Source organism: Vidua chalybeata, chromosome 6, assembly GCF_026979565.1.
Source record: "Vidua chalybeata isolate OUT-0048 chromosome 6, bVidCha1 merged haplotype, whole genome shotgun sequence".
NCBI classification, from domain to species: Eukaryota; Metazoa; Chordata; class Aves; order Passeriformes; family Viduidae; genus Vidua; species Vidua chalybeata.
This window is the reverse complement of record NC_071535.1, coordinates 51,831,536-51,854,857: the sequence shown is the minus strand read 5'-3', so window position 1 is coordinate 51,854,857 and position 23,322 is coordinate 51,831,536. Positions and strand designations below refer to the sequence as shown.

The window sequence follows — 23,322 nt, the reverse complement described above, 5'->3', positions numbered from 1 at the left end:
GCTGCCATGATTGTTAGACATGAACTGGCAAATAAATAGATACTCTATTTCTTCACTGCTTAAATTCTGCCTAGCTTCTTTTTCTGGTTTGAAAGCAAAACCAGTGAGAGACTCCTAGACTCAGAAATATAATTTATTGGGAAAAGAAACAAAATACATGCAATAATACAAAAGGAAGACCACTGATAAAGTCAGAATACAACCTGACACCCCTTTGTCCAGCGTGTTGGTAGCAGTCCAAATTGGAGTGACTGCAGTCCTCTTGGAGTGGCAGATGTGGTTTCTGCTGGAGCAGTGATCCTGTAGAAAAGGTGTAGTCATCCAGTGGAAACCCCAGCTGTGTCCTCTTGGAAACCTGTGGGAAGGCTCCCTTTCTGTCCAAAAATACATCTAGGTGGGAATGCTTAGCTCCTCCCCCCTGGGCAGAGCATCTCGCAATGGGCTGATGTCATTGTGAGTCATGGGTGGGTGCTTGATCACCTGTTAAACAGAAACAGCTCCTGCGGGGAGTTATGTCTGAGTCATGTGGCAAGACATTGATGGACCCATTAACAGGAGATAAGGAAAACTGCCCAGAAGACAACTGCTACACAGATGGCAATAGAAAACATCCTGCTTCTCAATCTCGGGCACTTCTATGTCTAGGGATTTAATTACTAGGACTTGCTAACTACTGTACTAGAAGTAGTTAATTTGAAAAAAATAAAGCAGGAGTCAGACCTGCTGATGAAATCAGACCTGAGAAGCAGTCTTCAAAATAGTTGCCCCAGAAACAACACTACTAATTACTGCTGAAGGCAGGGTGCCTGAAATTGTTATACTTCTTCTCATTGTTCATATATAAGCAGAAAAATCACAATTTCTGTATATCTAGAATATTTGAATACACAATAGAGCCAGGCTTTGGTCTTCCCACATGCTGTGAGGCTCTGACCATTGAAGAAGCAGCATGAACACAACAAGGAAAGCCTATAGTTATCAGTAGACCCTTACTGGCTCTGGATATCACCCGTGCTTTTGAAGCAGAGAATCTGCCTTTTATTTCTCTGTACAGTTTGTTTAAAACACTCCAAGCAACACATCATTCTGGTTTTTCAAATCTGTTTGTTGCTTCAGTGCATGACTCATTTTGTGTACCATATAGAAGACTTTCATAGCTTTTTCCCTTGGAATTTGTCTGTGGAATATTGTGGAAGTACTTTTTCCTTTCTAACCTCAAAAAGCAAGTTATTTTTCCTTCTTTTGTATGTGACTTTGTTGATGCAACATTTATGATGCAATACCCATCCAGAGAATTGTTGGAGATCCCTTTGGGAATTGCAGAGATATGGGCATGGAAGCAGAGTGCAAATCAGATTTGAAAGCCATGAAGAAATCTGTTTTATGGACCTGTAATGGAAGGTTATTCCTGACAGCTTAAGCAAGAAACATCAGAAAGAGGAAAGAAAATGGAAGCAGATGTGCAAGAGAGAGACTAGTGTAGTCTGATGGGAAAAGCAGGTGTAATAAAGGAGAAAAGGCTGATTTGTTGCTGTAGAAGTTGAGAAGGTGGTGAAAGGAGGATGCTTTTAGGGAAAAGAAAAATGGATTTTTTTCTCATGGTGCTAAGAAGTGTGTGCTCTTGTGCAGAAAGCACGGGGGTGTCTGTTTTTTTGAGGTGCCTGGTACCTCTTCAAGAAGGGAGAATGTTCAACAGCTACAGAACTCCATCTGTGCTTGTCTTCATCTCTTCTAATGAGCTGTTTGGGATGAAGACATCTGGGTGGGATGAAGATACTGACAGCTCTGGCAATGGCATTTTAGAAATGATGAAGGGAAAAAGCACAGCAAGTAAACCCTTGAAATATATTCTTCATGAATGCTCATTAAAGATGTCTGAGTGCTTTTACTTGACAATTGGAATAAATCTGAGTTTAAATGGGAGATTGGTTCCTGTTTAAGAACAAGGGAATGTGTCTGTTCATTCTCATCTGGTTCACCTGATTAAATGTGCTCTCACATGGACTATATTCAGAACATTTTATCTCTCTCAAGATTGTCTTGGAAGACATGGAGACAGTGAATGTGGACAAGTCTGAAATACCTGAAAAATATGGTAGAGAAAATGTCTGGATAAACCTGCTGCCTGAGGAAGAACTGTTCAGTCATTTGGAGAAAAATTGCTGTTGGACTTTGTGGCCTTGTGTTGTATTTCTGCTGGACTCTGGCAGCCTTCAGCTAGGCACAGTATTCCTAGTGGAGTACAGAATTCCCTGTCTGCTGAGATTCTTTCATTAAAGAGAAAGCAGTGTGCACCTGAATTAACTGTTTAGTGATGTGGTTGCCAAGATCTGTTGAGAAAGGTCAGAAATAAAAACTTTCTTTAGCTCAGTGTTTTCCTTTATTTTGGAGTGGAACAAGGCTTTATTGCTCATGTAATTATTAAACCTCTGTTTAACCTCTGCATTAATTTTGAAACCTATTTATGGTACGAACTTTTTATTATTGACTGATAACTAGATGAATTGTCTGCATACAGAATTATATTTATTTGTAAAGCAGTACAGAGAAGATGCTCTTAGTAGCTCATGATCGAAACAGTTTGGGATAGTTTTCATTTGTTTTGCTCATTTTGGAACATTAATGGTGATAGTTTGACAGTCTTTCTGCCTTCCTGTATATTTCTGGGCTTGATTTGCACCTTTTTAAGAATGCCACACTAGGAATGAAAGCTTTCTGCTAATGTGGAAAATGGATACAGTTTTCTCTTCATATTCCTCTGTCAGAATACTTCACTCACATAGCCAATACCTCTGGTTTGGGTTTTGGAGTTGTTCTGTCTCCATGCCTGTCAAATACCCAAGCTCTCCAGTAAGAATGCCAGCAAGACAGAACAAATTTCTGAATAACTTTTGTGTTACCTGCACTGCATTTCTAGGGAATTGTGCCAAACTGTAGCAAACAGATTTTATACAAGCTGTGGAATTGCTAATTTGCAGTGTGAAGGAATGAGTACTCAATTAGTTTTAACAGTTTTGTGGAAAGGGTTACCAACCTTCTGCAGCAATATGATCTTGCTGCTTTTGCATACTATGTTAGCAAGTTATTAATTTGTGCACAGGACTAGAGAGGTCACCTAGTCTAGAATAAAGGTAAGAATAATAAGATATTTTGGGCCTAATTGTGTTTACAGGAGTAATAACAGGAATACAGTCTTTGTTTTGTTGGCACGTACCTAATTGTCATTTCTGGCTGTGATGAGCAAGAGGTCTATAGGCTGCATCTAGCATTTGAAGAAATGTCATGATTACTGTACATCTAGAGCACAAGTTTGTAATTTGAGCTTCAGGCACCACTGCAGCAGCCATTGGTGTTGATGCAGGGCCAGCTGGACATCTCTCCTCCTCACAGTACATAAAGTACACCCCCTTCTGTACTTTGAAGCAAGACCCTTACTTCTGTTAGTTCATCTTCTGCTTAAAGTGAATCTCTGAATATGTTGTGCACTGCATTAGTAAGTTATCACTAAGCAGCTGCACCTGATCCTATATAAATACAGTTAACAGCAGATCTTTAGGGAAGGGCATCAGAAACAGACAAATATAAATGGATGGTCCACTATCCCAGATTCTGAAAGCCAGCACTTCAAGGATTTTCTGCCCTGAAGGTTGTACCCAGACAATTGTGGTTCAGAGTTCTTTATAGACCCCTTGCCTGTGAATTTGTCTAATTCACTATTTTGAGTCCATCTTAATACTTGTGTAGAATACTCCTCAACATTCTACTCCAACTGAGTTTTGCATTGCATGAGAAGTTTCTCTGTTTGCTTACCTTAAGTCTCTTGCCTACTAGTTCAGATACCTTCTTGTTTTTGTGTTAGGGAAAACAGTGAATTATCACTCCGTATTCACCCCATTCATAATCTCTGTATTTTATATGTATACATTGAATTTAGTCTTGAAAGTTTATTTTTGAAGCTTAAAAGGGACTGCGTGTCTCTCTAGAGTTGGGTGAAAGCCATACTTTGGTCCTTCATGTGTACTTTGGTCCTTCATGCGTTTGACCATTTTCCCCATATTGTGTGATTTTAATAAATAACTTTTGAGGCAGGGTGACCAAGATTAGTAAAGAAAGTGTAAGCATGTGGAAATGGTGTGTAGTGCATTATATTTGTTGTATTCTTTTTGATTCACAACAAGTTCCAGCTTCTTACTTCAAGAGCTCTGTCTCAAGCACCATTAAGTACCTGAAATGGGGAAATCCTAGGAAATATTCCATGCTATCCAAGATGCACTTTTCAGAGCACTCTGAGGCTTCTCTTTTATTCCAAGTATATGCTGTGGTAACATTTCATGGAAGACTAATGTGGTGACAGTTCATGGTGGAACTTCTTTTTTTTCTTTTAAAACACATGAAATTTGTGCGAAGGGTGCTGGAGAGCAGAGTACAGATTTTATTTTTTGGTAGTACTGCACAGAGCATGTTGTGATTACTTAGTGACTGAAAGTAATAATAATATAATATCCAACCCTAGAACTTAAAATCTGACCTTGGGACCAAAATGGATTTCTTGTTGCTATATTTTCCCCTTAATTCCTATTAATTTTAGAGGAATTAGTGATGAAGGAAGTAATAGCCTGGAGTTTGGGGTACTATAAATTTCTCAAGTAACAGAGTATGTTTTTTACTTTACAGAATTGAACTGCTCATGGCACAAATGCCTTCATGCTTAATGCAATTAGGTACATTTCCCAGAATGTTAATTTTACAAAACCCTTTTCCTTTGACCTGAAAATAGAAGATAAATAAAACATGATGCTGCTTGCTCCATGCAATCTCTTCCTCCTTCCACTTTAAGCCCGCTCCAGTTTATTCAGACAAATTGTTAAGGAAGATTTGGATTCTTTTTTTCTCGTGAAAGCGGAAAGGAAATCCTTCGGATTCTGTTCTGAAGCTGGGAATGGGAAGCATGTGCAGCCCATATTATCAGTGCTGCTGTGTTAAGCAACTGGATTGGAGTAGTACATTTGTTTAACCTTCCAGCATAATGAGCTGCCAGGGGGATTGCTCCACTTAATAGCAGCCGTTCATTATTCTGCATCCATTTGCAGCGTGGTGTTTCTCCCATAGCAAAGAGAATTGGCGGTTCCCAGTTTTTAGCTTCCTTTATCAGTGACACTTAATGTCAACAGCCCTGAGGCTTTGCCAAAACAATCCTAACAAATCCTAATCCCACTATTTCAAGGTAAGTATTTGCTTCTCAGAATTCTTCTGTATGGGTGCTGCATGTTTACACTGGACCTTTTTGGAATGCAACAGTGATCAAAGAAATATTTGAACTGAACCTATATGTTTATTTTTTGTTCTCTACAGGCACTTTGCATGTTCTTTTTTCTTACTTTTCACTACCATAGCTAAGAAAATTGTGGTAGGAGGTGTTTTGGGGTGGTGATGCTGCTGCTATTATATTATAAGGATCATCAGACCAAAATTAATTATGAGACAATGAGAATTCCATTTATGGTGACACAGATGTAGTTCAATGTGCCAGACTGTACATTAAAATGTCAGAAAGTTCAAAATTAACCAACAGCTGAAGCCACCCTCTGCCCAAGAGCATAATTAATGCTTGTTGTTGTTCAAATGTTGCAATGTAAAAGCAATAGAGCTTTTATAAAACAGATAAATTCTTTAAAGGCATCCCATTTGCAAAAACTAGCTGAACTGTCAAGGGAAAAGAGAAATTTTTGCTAATGGCAAAAGAAATGATTATTTTAGGGAGTGAATTAATAGTCTATTAATGAGCCTTGTTCCCAGTGCATTGTTCACTTCACACTTGACAGCAGCTCCATGGATCAGGATGGAATGTGTCTGTTCTTAACTGTGAGTTTTAATATTTTGCACTGAAAGATCATAATGTTGCTTCATCATTAAAATAACCACAAAATTAACTTTTGCCCCAAGGGAAAGACAGATGGCAGTTTGATGGCCTCATTATTCTTTTTAAGAAGAGTAAGTTTTTACATTGGCTTATATAGTCTAAAAAGATCTATGAAGAAACTGATGATAGCTAGAAGAGTAAAAAAGACATAGCCACACCATGCAACTGAATTTCACCTTTCTGAAAATCTTGCGTATGTGTCTCCATATTTTTTTTTTCCTTCAGTAGGAGTCATCCCAGTGGCTACTCCCAGTAAGTAAACTAGTCTCATTGGAGCCAGGAGTAATCCTAAATTGCCTTAGGAGGGGGAACATTTCACCTGAGCTGCACACAGATGGTCAGGTCTCACTACATGAGATGATGGCATGTGCTTGTAAATGAAAATGTGGGCAGTGATTGGAGGAACTGAATGGCCAGAAGGTCTCCAGTTAAACTCGGGAGCAAATTTGAGTGGTGTGCCCACCATTTGCCTCAGCACGGCCATTCCCAACGGAGTATAGCTGTAGGGTACTTCCTATGGACTCAGGAATCTGTGGATGCTCCATGCTTTGGAGAACCTGACTAAATAAATATTTAGCTACCTCACAGGGGCTTAATTAACGCTCACAGTGGACTTTGAAATAAGGGGAAAAGGCAAGGGCTGATTACAGTTCATCTTCAGCTCCAGCATGAATTCTGCTTGTTTTAGTTTTTTGTGAGTGGTATGGGAACAATTCACATGTTAATTTTGTCATCTTAAAAAGACTTGTGATGGAATGAAAAGGAAAATGTGTACTTGGTAGGTTCCATTTGTCACTGCAATTGCAGAAACCTGTTACAAGCAAATTGGGGTGGCAAATAAACATTTTTGATCTTTATGGACTTTAAGATGTGTGGCCTTGAAAAGTGGATTCCTTGCTGACCTGTGGAGTTAATTTTTGTTTGAAACCTCTGCATTCCTAAGAATGCAGAGGTTTCAAACAAAAATATATGGCAAGTTTGGGCCTCCTCTGGTGCGTTTCCTTATTGGCTCTGGTCTAATTTTCAGCTCAAATGTGACCAGTTCCAGCTGCTTCCAAAAAGTTATTACAGCTCAGACAGCTTAGATTCAGGGGTGTCCACTGGACTCAAGAGTGGGAGAATGGCCAATTCCCTGGCTGCAGGAGCCCAGTGTTCCTTGGGGTGCCTTCTACATGGAGAGACAGTTTAGAGCAGGCTCACTGCAGCACTGTGTGGTGGAATGGCACAAATCTCCCCAGGCTCTGCAGAAGAGCTGGCCTCTTCTTGTCTCAAATGCAGGTGTATTTTGACTCATCAGATTAAGTGGTCACTCTTCAGGCAAAATTCCCATCATAGCATCTATTGCAAATTGACAAAGAGGAAATTAAATTACATCCATTGTTAGGTGGAAATTAGTGTCTGTGGGCAGTGTTGTCTTGGCACAGAGTGCTGTGCATTGCAAGCAGAGGAATTCAAGCCTGGCAGGAGGTAGGATTTACACAGACACATCTGACAGCTTAGGCTAGGCTGCAGTCTTTACCTCTGTGGGGTTAAGATGGACAAAAGTATCAAAATCCCAAATGGAGTATATGTTGAGAAAAATTCTAATTAAATTTAGGAAACGGATCCTATTTCAGATTCACTTCTGAGTCACAGGGCTCTAGTGGAGAAATAAGTACAACAATAAATTTAAATGCAAATTCAGATGCAGTGGACATGTTTCTATTGTCTTGATTTATATTATAATGAGTGCTACCTACTGTATTGCAGTCAAACAAAAAGGATAGAGTCAGTCAAATGTAAAGGTGAAGCACCAATGAACTATAATAAAATCAAGGGAAAGTTGTGTATTCAAGTGAGACAGATCTGTATACACTTCCTAAAATTGTTTCTATTTGCTTCACATGGATGCTGGAAGTGTCTTGTTTCCGATACAGTCCCACATTCCAGGATGTGGGGCAGCTTAGGGAAGTCACCTAGATGAGTGGGTTTGCTTTGGTTTGTGTAACAGTGTCACTCTTGGTTTGGTAGTGACAAATCACGAGACAGTAAAAATTGCATATTGATGCTTTGGTAAATATTCCCTTTCTTTGGAAAATGGACATGTTTCCTCATTAGTACATGTAGGATATTTCTGCATTTAATCTATGTTATTTGAAGGGGAAATGCTTTAGATTTTAATGGGACTGACTCACTAACTATCATAAAGTTTTCAGCATCATTAACAGGAACAATAATTTCATGTACTTGTGTCAGAGTTAAATCTTATTTCTTCTGAATCTTCTTTCTGAATGAAGTGATCTGATGTTCTTTTAATAAAATGACAAAATTTCTGATTTGAATCTTATTTCTTCTGGGAAAATTTAATGGAAAATACTAGGATTTATGTCAAGGATTAATTTGGTACAGTGTTCTACATAGATTTCCCAATCATTGTAGGAGTTAAAAATCAGAATCCCTTGAATTGATCTAGAGGAAGACATTTCTTTGTAAGCACCAGAAGAGTAACCCAGTTGTCTCCTTTTTCAGTTTTAATGGTGGTGAATCTAAAGCTTTTGGAAATAGTATAGAATTACAATAGATTATTACAGCCCTTGTGACACAACTGTTTGACTCTGTCAAGCTGAAACTGAGCATCTGACCTATTATAGAAAGAACAGTAGCATTTTGCTGCTGAAAAACTTATTAATATATTGGATTTTTTTCTTTTTTTTGCTTCTCCCAGCATTCAGCATCCCCAAGCTCTGTGGGCTTTCCAAACTGTACAGAAATGGAATTATCTCCGACAAGGTTATCCAGCTCGGCTGACACAGAGGCTAAAGGTGCAGCTGCTGTGACACTTGGCCCGTCCCCAGATGCCCTCTGTGAGTGTGACACTGCACCAGAGCCCCTGTCTAGCTACAGCCTGGCTCTGGGCAGGGTTCCCAGTGACCTGAGCCCTGGGGCTCCTGCTGGCCTTACACCAGGTGATGCACTCCAGGGAGGCACTAAATGCAAGGTAGGGATGGCTCAAACTCCTCTGCTGAGAGGGGATCCACTTCCATTTACAGCACATTATTGTTGGTCAATCAGTCAGAATACTGTTTCAATTAAAGTTTTCCTTATCTGGTATTTGAAGACTGATTAGAAATTATATTCTTAACACGAAAAGAAGGAAAACTGGTAATAGAATTCTGCATTTTTTTCTCCTCTTCCCCCTGCAGCTAGAAAATGAAGACTTCAGTGCTGTGGATTGTCTTCTAGAAAACAGCTTCGCTTCTGCTGGGCAAGAGGTAGTTAATGAATTAACTCTTTCTATGCAAAAAGTGATGGAAGAACCTATTAATCTTTCAATCAAAAAGTCTCAGCATTGCACTTCTCCTTCTGAACTGCTCAGCAACACTTCTTTCCTGCCTGTGAATGCCAGAATGAGACAACCTAGAAGCAAAGAAGGTACCAGGCTTTTAATGATTTCCTTTAGGTTTGGGGTTTTTTCCTTTCTTAGCACTGTGCATTGCAAGCATGGTAAAGCAGTACGCTTATTAATATACTTACATGTAAATGTGCTTTTCCAGCAAGCTTCAAATGTTATCAGAGTACTTAATCCAATGGAAAAGTGTGTTTCATCTCATTTGTGGAGGAAAAACATGGAAATTATATGCTTTGAATTTGTAACATCCCTCATCTGTGAACCAGAAAAGAGTGTGACTGTGTGAAGTACCTGGAGTATTAGTTCTCTTAGAAGCACTCCTGTTAATGAGACCTGCAGTTATGACTACTGAAGAGCTGGTTTGAAGAGTTCAAATTCAATTAAAAAAACCCACATTACTTCCAAAATGTAATGTGTCTTCTGCCAAGTCCTTCACATCAGTAGCATACCAAATTTTTGTTAACACATTGCACAGCATGTGCCTTTGCTTGGCTCTATGTACTGTGGAACATTCCCTTCAGCCAAGGCCTGTTTCTTCAGCCCTAATGGAGAATTAGACTTTACTTAACTATTTTCATGGGCAAATTGCCAACATCGTTGTGCTACACTCTAAAGCCCCATTCCTGCAAACTCTGAAAGTCAATGGGACTATTCATGCAAGCAAGGGATTGCAGGATCAAGCTGTTATCCCATGACTTATGCCAATATTTGGCTGCATTTCTCTATAAAAGATGAATTAATATTTCTCTCTCTGTGCTGTGTTTTCATTCAGAGAATTCTAATTAGTACAAAGGAGGCCTAGCCCAGTGAGCCAAGGAAATGTATTTGTCTTCTCTTCGATGTCCTATGCCAAACCGTGGCAATTATGCCACAATCATTTGTGTGAGTTGTACTAATCAGGAGCACCCCTAAAAAGCTGTGCCTTAGGCAGGCTGAAGTGTCTTGGGGAGGAGCAGCAATGTGGTATCTGGTGTGGGCTGTGTGACACCACACACAGAGGCAGCCCCAGCCTTCAGAATCTTGCTGTCAGTAGTGGATGCTACAAACTTGCTGGGTATAAAATGCAGGTCCTGCTGTACAGGAGGGCGGAAAACCTTGAGTGTTGAAATCAGTGCTGCTCCCTTTTTTCAAGGAAGGATCAGGATTCCTGTCCTGTCAGTGTTTAGGGGCATGCAGTGAGGGGAGACCTGAGGAGATACAGTCACCAGTGCACCATAAAACATGAATTCTGCTGCAAAGGCAACATTAACTCTGCTGGCAGCTCTTTGTAGGACTTGCTGGCTTCAGCAGTGCTGTGCTGCCAAGCCTCATTCCTTCTGGTACATGTCTCCAGTGACTCATCCTTTTCTAATAGCAAACCTAAACATTTCAGCTTAATTTAAAACAAAATAATTCTTATCCTAGGCATACAGGATGTGGTAAAAATTGTACGAAGTGTGATCATTTTCCCTCTTACGGCCACTTTTCTTTCTTATGACTTGCATAAACACCCTTCCCTCCTCTTCTCTTTCCTAGACTAAACAAATCTGATGGTTTCAGTCTCTCCTCATGGGTCAGGGGTTTGATTTTTCTCAAAATCACCTCATTCCTCTGTGCTATTTTGGGTTCTCTGCAATTAAGGAGTGCTGCCCACAGCCAAATGCAGTGCTCAGCTGGGGCCTCTGGGATGCCATGCACAATCAGGGTATCAGCTCCTTGTGTTTGACATTCCTTGCTGCTGGGAGTACCCTGCAGGATGGCATTCCTCTCTTCTGCAGCAGCAGCATTAGGTGGTTGATGTGAAATGCATCTTTCCTTGTTAAGTCTTCATTTTATTGTTCCTTGTGGCTGGAAAAAACAGAGTGCTTTAAAGGCACATTGCTTTCAAGCCATGCCTGAGGTACTGTTAACCTGAGCTAAATTTTCTTTTAAAAATCATCTTTTTCTGCCACTCTCTTATATCGAGATGACCACGATATTGTGTTTGCTTCTTGTTTGTATTGGCTATGTCAAAATAATTCCTAGTAAAAGAAGGTGAGATTATGAAATTTTTCAGTGGACTTGTATTTCTGAGGACATCCACTGAGACATTTGTCTCTATCTTATCCCATCTCCCCAGAACTGTGTTATTACTTGTGTTTAATGTCAGTCAAAAGTATAGCCATATGCTGATACAGCTACATAAAGCTACAGCTAAATGCTTAAATAGCAGATGGTTTTGCATTCATGTGTTTATATGTTCCAGACACTGAAGGAAAGAAAGGAATTATAGTGTAACTTTTGTCCTGTGGTGGCAGATGGGAGACACAATTTACTTCCTGTTTCAAAGTAACTGGAATTATCCAGAAGCTTCTTAGCATGGAGCTGGAGACCACAAAGATTTCCTGAGCCATGGAGGGGCCAGACCTCATCGGATCTGTTTTTCTCAAGTGAAGGCTGTATTTGAGGATTACTTATGTTGTTCCATGTATATGGATGTGTGTGATATGGCTGTGTACATGCAAAGAAACCATTTCCACAAAATATTTCATATATGCCCCTTATATTTAGAACAGAAGCTTTGGTTAAAAGTAAAAAAGAAAGACAAAGGCTCTGCACCAGAACAGAAAATAGCACACACATTTTCTATACATATAGATTAAATTATTCCATATTTCACTTATGATACCATATTAAACACCAGTCAGAAGTACATGAATATTGAAGTACTTTCTACCCTAATTTGCCTGTGATATTATAAATATTTTATTCGTTTTTTTATCTTCTGTTCCAGATTCCAATAACTGTGAAAAGGAAGATTTTGAAATGGATATGAAAAGCAATCAGAATGTCAGGTAGCAGAGTCTTTTTTTTATACAAAAGCACTGGCTGTGAAATTTTATGCATGTATTTAGAAAATATGTCACACTTAATGATGATGGAGAACTTAAAAAGAATTCTAGATTCCTTATAGGTATCAGTTCTGAAAGTTGTAAAGTGCTTTCCAACTTGAAAACAGCAATGGAAAAGAAGTGGTGAACTAATGCATTTCTGTGTAATTTTCCAGAATGAATAAATACTTGCAAACTTACCTCACTTAAACAATTAGAAAGTGTTAAGCTCCAGTGAAAGCTAAAAGATATAATGGGAACAGGATTAACATTACCTCAACAATTTTATAAAATTTGATTTTCAACCACTGCTGTGATATTATGGTAAAGTTGATGATGTGTTGTGTTCCTGTTGAAGCCAGCCACACTGAAAAGTATAAAATATGACTTTAATTGCAGTAATTAAAAATATACAGAGCAGGGCAAAGCTTTAGCACAGGAGTTAGTAATGTATTTACACATCTGAGTAATTTAAAGTGATTGCATTCACATTTCTTAAAGAATTGGTTTGTGAAAAAATATCAAGATTTTCAGTTTTTGGCCATCACAATCACAAAGGAAAAGGAGCACAAAGAATGGTGCATGAAGCTGAGTAGGGAGGAGAATTTTGTGGAATGAGGATGAATTTATCATGTGTCCTTTTGACTCTAGAGCTGCCCCAAAGGAGCATAAGATCCCCTATGTGCGGCTGGAACGTCTGAAGATATCTGCCTCAGAAGTGGGGCAGCTGCCGGTGTTTAAGCTCCAGCCACAGGACAATGAGCAGGATGGCAATTTCCTCCTGGTAATTGAGTGTGGGACACGGTCCTCAAGCATGTCTATAAAGGTGAGTGGGATTTTCTTGAGGATTTACCTGCCTTCTGCCCTTTATCCCACTGGTTTATAGGCACAGCTTCTGGAATATTGTACAGCAAAAGTCTGCTGATTTGTTTGACACTCAGGTGATGGGTGAATGATGACACTTCTGTGATGGGTTGTGCTAAAGACAATACAGCTTTGAGCTTGCTGTGGAGCTCCCTGCATCTTCTGTTTTGGAGAAGTTCGTAGTGTTTTCACATACTAAGGAACAACTTGGCTCACCTGTCTGCTTACAAATACAGGATAAATAGCTTAAAATTGGCCTGGATATGTATTTGAGTGGTAGGAACCAATCCCAGAAATCAGTGTAGTAGATTTTTAGAAGCGTTGCATTCTATTACTTCAGTGGAGTCTTGAGTGTGAACTTCTTTCCACAGAAGGAAACAGGAATTTCTGGTGGGAAAAAGACCTATACTTTTTTTATGTTTTTTGGTTTTTTTGGGGGGATGGTGGGGGGCTTGAGCTGTTTTCCATAAAATTTGCAAGTGAGATTGTAGAATATCCTGTTTCCTATCACCTGTGGTGTAGAATCTGCACAGCTCTCACAGTGCTACTACACTGTGCCCCATAGAGGAAATGACCTGACAAAGGTGACCTGGCCAGCCAGTGGCAAATGCCAAGAGTGTGGACCTCCTGAACCCCAGTGGAGTTCACTGCAGAGAAGTACTTGGAAGCACTTGTTGGGAAATTGTTGGTACTTGTGTCTTCCAAGTACAAGAAGTACTTGATTATTTGCAGATAACCAATGATGCTTTATGCTGATGTGTGAAAATGATGATTGTTTGATCCCAGATTTTTCTTCCTTCAAGATAAATAAAGATAGTCCAGCTGAAGGACACAACTTCAAAGAGGAGAACTCAGAGGACAGGAGATTTCTCATCTCCCAGGCTGTAGGACAGACACAATCTCCATTTGTTGATCAGAAGCTCAGCAATGGCATCTCCAGCATGAAAAAATCCCCAGTTACTCAGGAAGTCAGTCCAATTGAAAATGAGGATTTCTGTGCTGTGTGTCTTAATGGAGGAGAACTGTTGTGCTGTGATCACTGCCCCAAGGTCTTCCATCTCTCCTGCCATGTTCCAGCCCTGCTCAGCTTTCCAGTGTGAGTATGGATGATGTTTGGTTACTGTGCTGTTCCTGCTCACTGCCTGGGGGCAGAAGGTATGCTCAGGCACTGATGTTTCAGGCTTATGCAAGGGCTGCATCTCTCACTTGCTTTTTTTGGATACTTTTTCTGTTTTACATGTGAGGAACTAGATGAATTATGAAAAAGAACTGTTTCCTGTCACTGTGCTCTTTCTGTAGTTAACTGGCCAGTACAGCAAAGGAGGTGGCAGACCTGAACTTAAAAAACTTTCATATGATTCACTGGAGAAAAATAAAACCCTAATTCTCATGTAGTATCTGGAGTGTAGACACCAGCTCTTCTTGGCAGAAGAGAGACTAACACAAGGGAAGGGCAATCAATGAATTTGTATTCAGTTTGTTAGCAAATTTTATGGGAAATGTAGGATTATCAGGGCTTTTGTAGAAATATTTCAGTCACTGCTTTCCCCAAGATACATTCTCTTGCAACTTGTCACAGATGGATTGTATGCAATGAACCAGAAATAGGTACACGTCCACATACCAAACTTAAAAGTGAGACAGAATAATGTGCATTACTGTGGTATGCAATTCTAAATTTGTTATAAATCATTACTAAGCAGAACCAAAGTCTACTTCATTTGAGCCAAGCTCAAATCATTGTCTCAGCTGTGAAAACTATGTTGTAAGGTATTACTTTTGAGATTCTGGTTTCTCCTCTCTGTTCAAAACCCAGGACTTTTCAGTTCTTAGCTTTTCATTCTTTTCTCTAGTAATGGAGTTATTATTACCTTCTAGTTTCAAAGCAGTGTGAAAACCAAGTTTTCCTGTTAGAATAAACTTTGTAGGCAAAGTTAAACTCTAATGAAGTAAATTCCCTTAACTAAAGTTCTGTATTCATAATTATTGAATGTATCTTCATCTGTAGCTCTTCAGACCCTGATGTTGTAGAAGTTGCATCACTACCTTCACTAAATTCTTCAAGAGTTTTCTGAAAATGCTTCTACTAGCATGGACACACATGACCTTGCAGGATTATGTCTTATTTGGTTTGGGGACCTGTGTATTATCACACCTTTTCTGATAATGTTGATTTCTTAAATAAATATGTCAATTATTGTATCAATTGATAATAAATATATTAGTTATCAAAAGGGTTTGTCTTGTGAACCAGTTGCTGCCTGTTTTTCCTTGGTGTTTTTTTTTCAAAGCAGCACTTGAATTAGTGCAGATGCATACTCTGCTGGGAGATTATTCCAAACACAGTTTTGTCATTTTCTTTTCTTTTGTGACAAGAAAAGAGCCATGAATAGAATCTGAAATTATTATATTTCCAACTGGATTCAAATCCAATCAAGAATATCTAGTGCAATGGGCTTCACATTACCTGCTGTAATAATGCTAGTTAAGCATGAGGCTTTACAAATAGTGATTTCCGAGATTTGCTTTTTGGCAAGGTTGTGGAAACAAATTCCCCATGAGTTTTTTGGTTTCTTGTTTTGCAGGGGAGAATGGGTGTGCTCGCTTTGCCGTAACCCAGTGAAGCCAGAGGTGGAATATGACTGTGAAAACACACGCTACAGCCACAGCTGCAATGCACAATATGGCCTTGGGGACTGTGACCAGAAGGTGGGAATAATTATATATTGCACTATTTAGAAGAGGCCATGTGATCTCAGCATGAGGCTTTGCTTTTTCATGGCACAGATGATGGTTTTCACTTGGCTGCTACTCAAATGTCACACACAGTAGTATATACAACAAAAGCATTGTTATTATTTGGTAATATCATTCTCTTCTTTCTAGACATCGCTATTCAATTTAAAAATGTTACAGAAAGATGAAGCAGGCAGATGTGGAATTATTTTCTACTTTGAACTCAAGAGCAGAGCTTCCATGAGTCAGTTTTGCCTGGTTTTTGACATTGAATCTTCTTCCTTTTAAACTTGGCATTTTCTCAGACATCTACTTGGGCCAGTGCAATGACATTTTTGTGATGACGACGATTTTTTACTTTCAGTTGGACTGAAATCATCGTACAGTCTTCTTTATATGTCCCATTGCTTCCCTTGAAGATATTTAGGCTCTTAACTCAGCCTAGAGGAAAGCTTATCACTTTACATATCTATTACTAGTTTTATCTACCAAATCTTCCATTAAATAAGCACCTTTTCTTAAAGTCCATAGTATTTGGAAGGCACAAATTCAAAATAGATGTTGTGTATATATTGGTGATAAGTGGACAGAGAGGAGGAGTCCACACAACTGAGTGCAGATGCTGAGCTGGCCCTGTTTCTAGTGGATTTGTACAACTGGGCAAAAATTATTGGGATTTGGGTCTTGAATAGTGAAGACCTGTTTAGAAAATTGAGTTGATTAAGAATTCCATTGTTTGTGAGAAAATATGGCTTATAATGTTTATGTAATGCATTTATTTTCTCTAATGAATGAGCCAAACACTTGTATAAGTGCTTTACAAGTCAATAATAATTAAAGGGAATAGTTTTCATACAGTACTACCAACTTACATTGGTTTGCGTGAATGGATATGAGTAGTGGGAAACATTGCACATTTAACTCTTTCCACATTGTTGCTGCCATTCTTTCAGCTGAGAGCCAAAGAGTAGATCTGGAGCACACAAAGTAAATAATGATAGTGATTAATTCCCAATAATTTCCAGGAGAATGTTTCTTTTCTTGCATTTCTTGACTATCCTTATTTTCCAAGGCATAACAATGCTATGAGGCAAAACGTCCTCCTGACTAGAGTGAAGTGTGCCATTTTGCAATGAATTTGAAATGAATTTGAGAATTCTCTTTTTGTTAGTATGATTGATTAACTAAGGGCAAGAATGAAACTCACTTGTTTGGAATTAAAATGTATTACAATTCTGGCTTCCACAGAAGTGTGAAAAGCTGGTGCTCTCCCTGTTCTGCAGCAGTATGAGCCTCCCGTTCCATGAACCTGTCAGTCCCCTGGTAAGTACTGCATTGGCAGGAATCAGAGGGAATACAGAGAACCTCACAAGCTTCTCCTTTGTCCCCTTGAAAGATATCCATGAGGATTTTTTTTCTGAACAATATTGCTTCCTAGGGAAAGGGTGCGTGTTTGCCTCTTCTAAGGGCCTTGAAGGTGTCAGGCCAGAGCCAGGGAAATGTTTGGCCAGTGCTCAGGCCATGTCTGAGTGCCAATTTAAGAAGCTGGTAGAATGGCAAAGGTGTATGAGGGGTTCCAGTGATCAAAAGAGTTGACTTGCCATGTACATGGAGAATCTTGTACTGTCATAAGAGAGGTCTGCTCTAGAAACAACCTTGAACTCCCTCTTTCCTTATGCTGTGCACAGAGGGTAAATGTGACTGTGGGTAAATGTTACTATGTGAAGGGGAAGATGTAGAGATATCTGCTTCATCCATCTACTCCACAATTTATTAACTTAATTTGCAATATTAGCTGTCTGCTTTAAGGAAGATAGAGACTTACAGAATTGTAACAGTAGAGCACCATGTGTTGAAAGTTGAAGAGGGGAAAAACAAAGGTTTTATGTGAAGGAGCACTTCAAATAATGATATAAAACCCATTCCACTTAATAAAGCTTGCAATGGACTTATGGAACAAATTACCTAACAAGTAGGTTCAGACCCTGAAAGATTAAAGGAGTGGGATATCCTGGTAGCTGATGCCCATTGGAAAAGGCTTTTGTTGGACTTTTTTAAAAGAGTGCACAGTATCCTATTTTGAGTCACTCTTCACGGACTACTTCTCACCACTGCAAGTGTCACAGCACATTCTTTTTGTAATTGCTTGGGGAAAATGTCAGCTAGTTATCATATTATTGTTGATAATAATATATAACATATATTATTGATCATGGTTAAATTTGGGTTATGGTTATCTGGGGATAAACTTTACAAAGTGCAAGCAGCAGAGTAATTATTGAAGTGTGCTATTTTTAGGCTCAATCTTGCAAACAAGTATGTTTTAATAAAATCAAAAAGCACCCAGGAAGATGATGTGCAGGTGTAGGTACTAAAAGATTAGAGCTCTCTACCCTGATGCAAGGACTCCTCTGCAATGACTTCTGTCCAAAACTGCACAGAAGTCACTGGAGAGGAAATGTTTTAATTAAAAATGTCACATACCTGCCTTTTATTCTTATTGCAGGCTCGGCATTATTATCAGATCATCAAAAGGCCAATGGATTTGTCCACCATACGAAGGAAGCTGCAAAAAAAGGACAAGTCCCACTACTCTGCACCTGAGGAACTTGTGACTGACGTGCGTCTCATGTTTTGGAACTGTGCAAAGTTCAATTATGTATGTTTCTAAAATGCATGGATGGGGGGAGACAAAGCAGGGGTTGGCTCTTTCAGTGGCTGTCACACTGATGCAACTACTGGTTCCATAGAAATCAGATGTAGGATTGGGATAAACAGAAGTATTAATCAGTTTTTATTCTTTGGAAATTATAAGGGTTTTTTTAATGACAGGAATGAATTTATATTAAGTTATATACGTATCTGAGAATTTGAGATACATATGGATCTAAAATTAAAGAGGGACATCTTCACAGACAACTCTGTGGAATGTTGCTGTGTTTGCTGTGAGAAGCCAGTCACAGCCAGCAAAACATCTAGGGAAAATAAAATACATAGAAATTCCAAGCAGTGATGACTGCTGTTCTTTCTAGTTCACTGCACATCTCTACTTCTTAGAGGTGCACAAATATGTGCCTTAACAGCAGCATCTGGTTTTTACTTACACTGGAAATGCAGAGGGACTAATGGGGTGTAGAAAGTGTGCAGAGACTAATGGAGATATAGCAGACAGAGCCAAGGAGAGATGTTGGGGTGGGGTACTTATTTGGGTTTGATCCTAGGTGATTTCTGTATGTGGTAGCACTGAATGGTTATTCATTCCCTTACAGCCAGATTCCGAGGTTGCTGAGGCTGGACGGTGCCTGGATGAGTTCTTTGAGGACAAATTGAGAGAGATCTATCCAGACAGGCATTTCCCTTCAATGCAACAGGATGACTCTGATTCTGAAGACGTGGAGAGCCACAACAGCCAAGTGCCATCTCAGGATTTCCAGTGGCCGTCGTACGGGCAGGAATGCGTGCAGCCCAAAAGGAAGCGGCGCCACGCTGTAAGATTGCAAAAGCAAAAGCATTTGGTTGCTAAGTGGCCTCCCTGCTAATTCTGTTTACAGCTACTGATGGGAAGTTTTGGCAGGGCTGACTGGGAAAACTGTCAAGCTTCTATCACGGATGTGTGATCAGTTCTACAATGTTATGTCATGGTCCATTGAGTGGAATAAAGTGTCAGATGTGTATAAATGTGTGAGCAGGAGCAAATGAAGCCTCTCAGGCTGCACAGTTATCTTCCTAGCAGAAAGCTCTGTCAAGGTTTGTAAAAAGATTAAGCCCTTTAGCTATTCATTGTTTGTTTCCTTTGTACACAGGAAAGCGAAAAAACTAAAAGAGTGATGTTTCAGCCAGCTAACAGCCTTCCTCAGGTATGACCTCCTCAAGATACGAGATTTGAGGAATCCAGCAGCGTGCCTGGCAGAGTTAAGGTGTGTGGGAGGAAAGCAAAGCACTCGGGCTGTTTATTGAAACTCTCCTATTCTGCTGACCATATGCCTTACTTCTAGATCCAAAATGTTAAAATCTGTCAATATCCCATCCCAGTTAAATTACATATATGTTTCGCAGTGTTTACACTGAAGTACTAATGTCTTGGTCATAGGTAATGATAAATAAAAATAACATACTAATGATACCTCATACTGCTGTACTATGTTTCATAATTGTTCAATATGACATCTCGATTTTATAGAGCACAGGTAACCATGTAATAGTCTTGCAACCTCAGTGTGAATGTTGGCCATGCTTTATGACAAATACAACATGTAGCCATTAAAGCTGTAATCCTGTTGTCTTATTCAATGATTTCTCTGGGAGCTTGGCTGCTCCAAAGCCTCTGAGATAATGTGATTATGTGATTAGCTGTTTCTTTTGAAGAACAACATTTTCATTAAATCAGGAAGGAACAAGTGCTAGTAATGCTGATACATGGACTCTGTGAGAGCTGGTTCTGCATACTGGGTGCTCTGTCTGCAAGGCATCATTCTTCTGGAACCTAATTCATGCTTGGTAAAGCAGTGTGGGATTTTGTAGCTCTCAAAGGCAGCATTTTTATACAACCCAAGGCAGTTGTCTTTCTATAAAGTAGATATTGGAATTCAGCAAATTAACTATAGAGAGAATTACATGGTTCTAGAAGTGCCTATAAAATAATGTTATTTATTTCTGATTTTCTTTTTGCTTACTACCTGTAGTTGTGATTACCAGCAGTACTAGAAGATGATGATTATGCTGTATGTGTAGAAGCTCAAACAGAAAAGCTAAGATATTTTTCTTTTTTTTTTTTCTAAATTTCACAATGTATAGGCAGAACACAACCAAGATCTGATTTAGAGTTCACTTGAACAAAGGTTGCATGTCACTGTAAAATCTGAAGGGTGGGATGGGTAACAGGACGTCACACCTGAGCAAATGGTGAAAGCTTGCAAGCTGCTTCCCAGCTCTTCCAGCAGCAGGTGAGCCACATCTCTGCATGGCCAGTGCTTTCCTCATGTGTGTGAGGGGCATCTTCCTCCTTAGAAAATAATAGGCCCCAGCAGAATAATTCAGGCTGGGGCCTAGCTGTGACACAGGAGGTTGTTGCAGACCTCAAACACAATTAAAGTTCATTTTAATTAGGTTCCTGTAAATAAAGATGATATTTTCAGCATAGTTTATATGGGCTATTTTGTCTGGTAACTATGTATGTTATTTTAGATAACACTTTAAAGGTTTATATATGAAATAATAAGACATAAATGTTATAGTCTACGATGTGTGACTTACTGTTTGCCCTTAACTTGGTAGTGTGCTTTTCTTTGGAGAAATGAAATTCTGGATATTAGAAACTGACTGGCAACCTGTGAAATGAAGGGACAGCCTTTACATTTTCTAAATGTGAATTCATATATGTTTGCTTTCTGTCAAATTCTTCAAAATAGTGAGAGTCTTGACACAGGACAATGAGTGCAGGTTTGTCACCAAATTAATCACCCTTATCTGTGCTACAGGTATCACTTTTTCTCAGTTCCTCCACCAAAGAACTATCTTTTACCATTACTAATGCAAAAATGATATGCTTTTTAGACTTCATCTAGAGGCAGTGGAAATGTGAGAGATTAGTGATGGCTTCCTCTTTTCCTGAAGAGCAGAGTCAACCAAAGCCTCCTTCTGTTTCTTAAAGTCTGTAAGGTTATTAACTGTACCATTAGTTTTGGAGAACACCTGTTTAAATAAAATTTATCTGGGGTATATTATGCTTTTATTAAAAATAGAAATTTTACAGCTTGTTGTCATAAATAAAACGCCTTTTTGGGTGTGTTCTGGCAGGACTAATGACCTGAGCAATCTTAAGGCTAGCTTAGAATCTGATTAATACTCTTAAGACTAGTAACTATTGGAAAAAAAAAAAACAACCTCATAAACCTCATGTCATGTTGGTAAGCAGAACAAAAAACTGAAGTCCTATGTATGACTTCATATATTTTAAAACATGAATCCATGGGTCAGCAAATTCACAATACAGTGAAAGTTATAAGAGCAATATATTTTTCCTACATGTAATGGGCTAAAGGGAAAATCCTTTCTGTGTTTAAGCAGTTGGAAAAGACATCAGTTGCAGTTTCATAATAGTCTGTCAAAGAAGAAATGACAGCTACAGATTTGGCTTTCAGTTTTCCCCCAGACAATTTCAAAGACCTGCTTGTTCCAGTATGGTGACAGGAGAATGGCATCACAGTTACTTCAAAACACTACAGGTGTTTAACCATACACATTAACCAATGACTGCATGTTTATATGTGTAATGTGCATTGCTGAACAATAAAACATGTGAAATGTCTTTTTGCACATCAATCTGAAATTTTTGCTCTCAGTACATCTGCTTTCAATTCATGTATGGATCGTATAATATAATTTAACAATCATTAGCTATTACCAGCTCATATCATTATGAGCAAGTTCCTCATAACTTCTGGTAGCAAAACAGAGCAGTTATGAAAGCAGCTATGCTAACACAGAAGACAGCTTGCTGTTTGTGCTAATATTTTCAATAGCAAGTAGATATTTTGCCTTTTTGTTTTTCAGTTGCTCTAAGTTATTGAGAAACAAACATGACAAGAACAAGTAGCAAAAAATGTTTGTTGTTTAAATGTCTGTAGACATAAAGTGCCAGGAAACATGCTACTTATTAGTGAGAGGAAAAGCATATTATATTGTATTAATCTGGAGGAATCGGAATCTAAAACTGAAAATGCCAAAAATTGGAATAATTTACCAAAAAAAAAGAAAAATCCTCTATTGGCAAGAAGTCAAACAGACACTGCAAGTGTTTTTATGTTATTATTGGTTCCCCTCTGTTTGGTTTATGGGAAAATAAAACTCTCAGCATCAGCTTTCTGACACGGGGACCAATTGGCTTGAGGGGTAACGAATCCTTCTCTTAGGGTTACAGCTGTGCTGATCTTCAGATTCAGATTAATTAGGAGATTATTTATAATTAGAGGTAACTTTTTTAAATTGCATAAATAGGAAAGTGTAGAAATTCTTCTGGGCATAAAATTCCTTCAAGTATTAAATACAGGCAATAAACTCTATTATAGACAAAAAGCTAAATATCAGCTGAGTCTCTCAGATTTTATTTAGCTATCAAATGAGATAATCTGGGGGAAATAAAGATAGGCAGTAGTCATCAGCTGAGGAGGATGCACACCTTTTGAAGCTGTATTTGTAGACCAGGAGCCAGAAGAAAGAGAAGTGGGTTTTTTTTGAGAAATGCTACCGCACTGTCTTTTCCTGCCTGTTAGTAAATGTTTGTGGATGTACATTTTACTGTGTAGTTATGTGTGTTCTCATGAGAGCATTTAGTAAACTGGTAGCATTTAGACTAATGAGACTTTTGTAGAAGCTTCCATTAGGATATGTAAAAATAGGAAGACAGTATTTGGATGGCTTTTTTTTTTTGGGAAAAGTGTTTGCTATGGTGGGAATATTGCTGTGGAGACGAGAAATTGCAATGTTCAAATTTGTTGTCACATATCCAGGTCCAGTTGCTCTCTTCTCATTCCAAGTATTCCTTGAAAGATAATTTTCAGATTTTC

The 23,322-nt window shown here is 38.9% G+C and overlaps 1 protein-coding gene across 1 annotated transcript in view; it reads left to right on the top strand.

The window, feature by feature from the left end:
- Positions 1 to 20,050, top strand: part of TRIM66 (tripartite motif containing 66) — a 46,941-nt gene extending 26,891 nt beyond the window's left edge. Inside the window, exons 12-21 of the mRNA XM_053946140.1 lie at positions 8,625 to 8,897; positions 9,103 to 9,331; positions 12,061 to 12,121; positions 12,809 to 12,983; positions 13,825 to 14,117; positions 15,607 to 15,730; positions 17,006 to 17,080; positions 18,264 to 18,416; positions 19,027 to 19,245; positions 19,561 to 20,050. Of these exons, the coding sequence (XP_053802115.1) occupies positions 8,625 to 8,897; positions 9,103 to 9,331; positions 12,061 to 12,121; positions 12,809 to 12,983; positions 13,825 to 14,117; positions 15,607 to 15,730; positions 17,006 to 17,080; positions 18,264 to 18,416; positions 19,027 to 19,245; positions 19,561 to 19,620 (1,662 nt within the window). The 3' untranslated portion in view covers positions 19,621 to 20,050. The remainder of the gene's footprint in view (positions 1 to 8,624; positions 8,898 to 9,102; positions 9,332 to 12,060; positions 12,122 to 12,808; positions 12,984 to 13,824; positions 14,118 to 15,606; positions 15,731 to 17,005; positions 17,081 to 18,263; positions 18,417 to 19,026; positions 19,246 to 19,560) is intronic.
- The last annotated feature ends 3,272 nt before the right edge of the window (positions 20,051 to 23,322 follow it).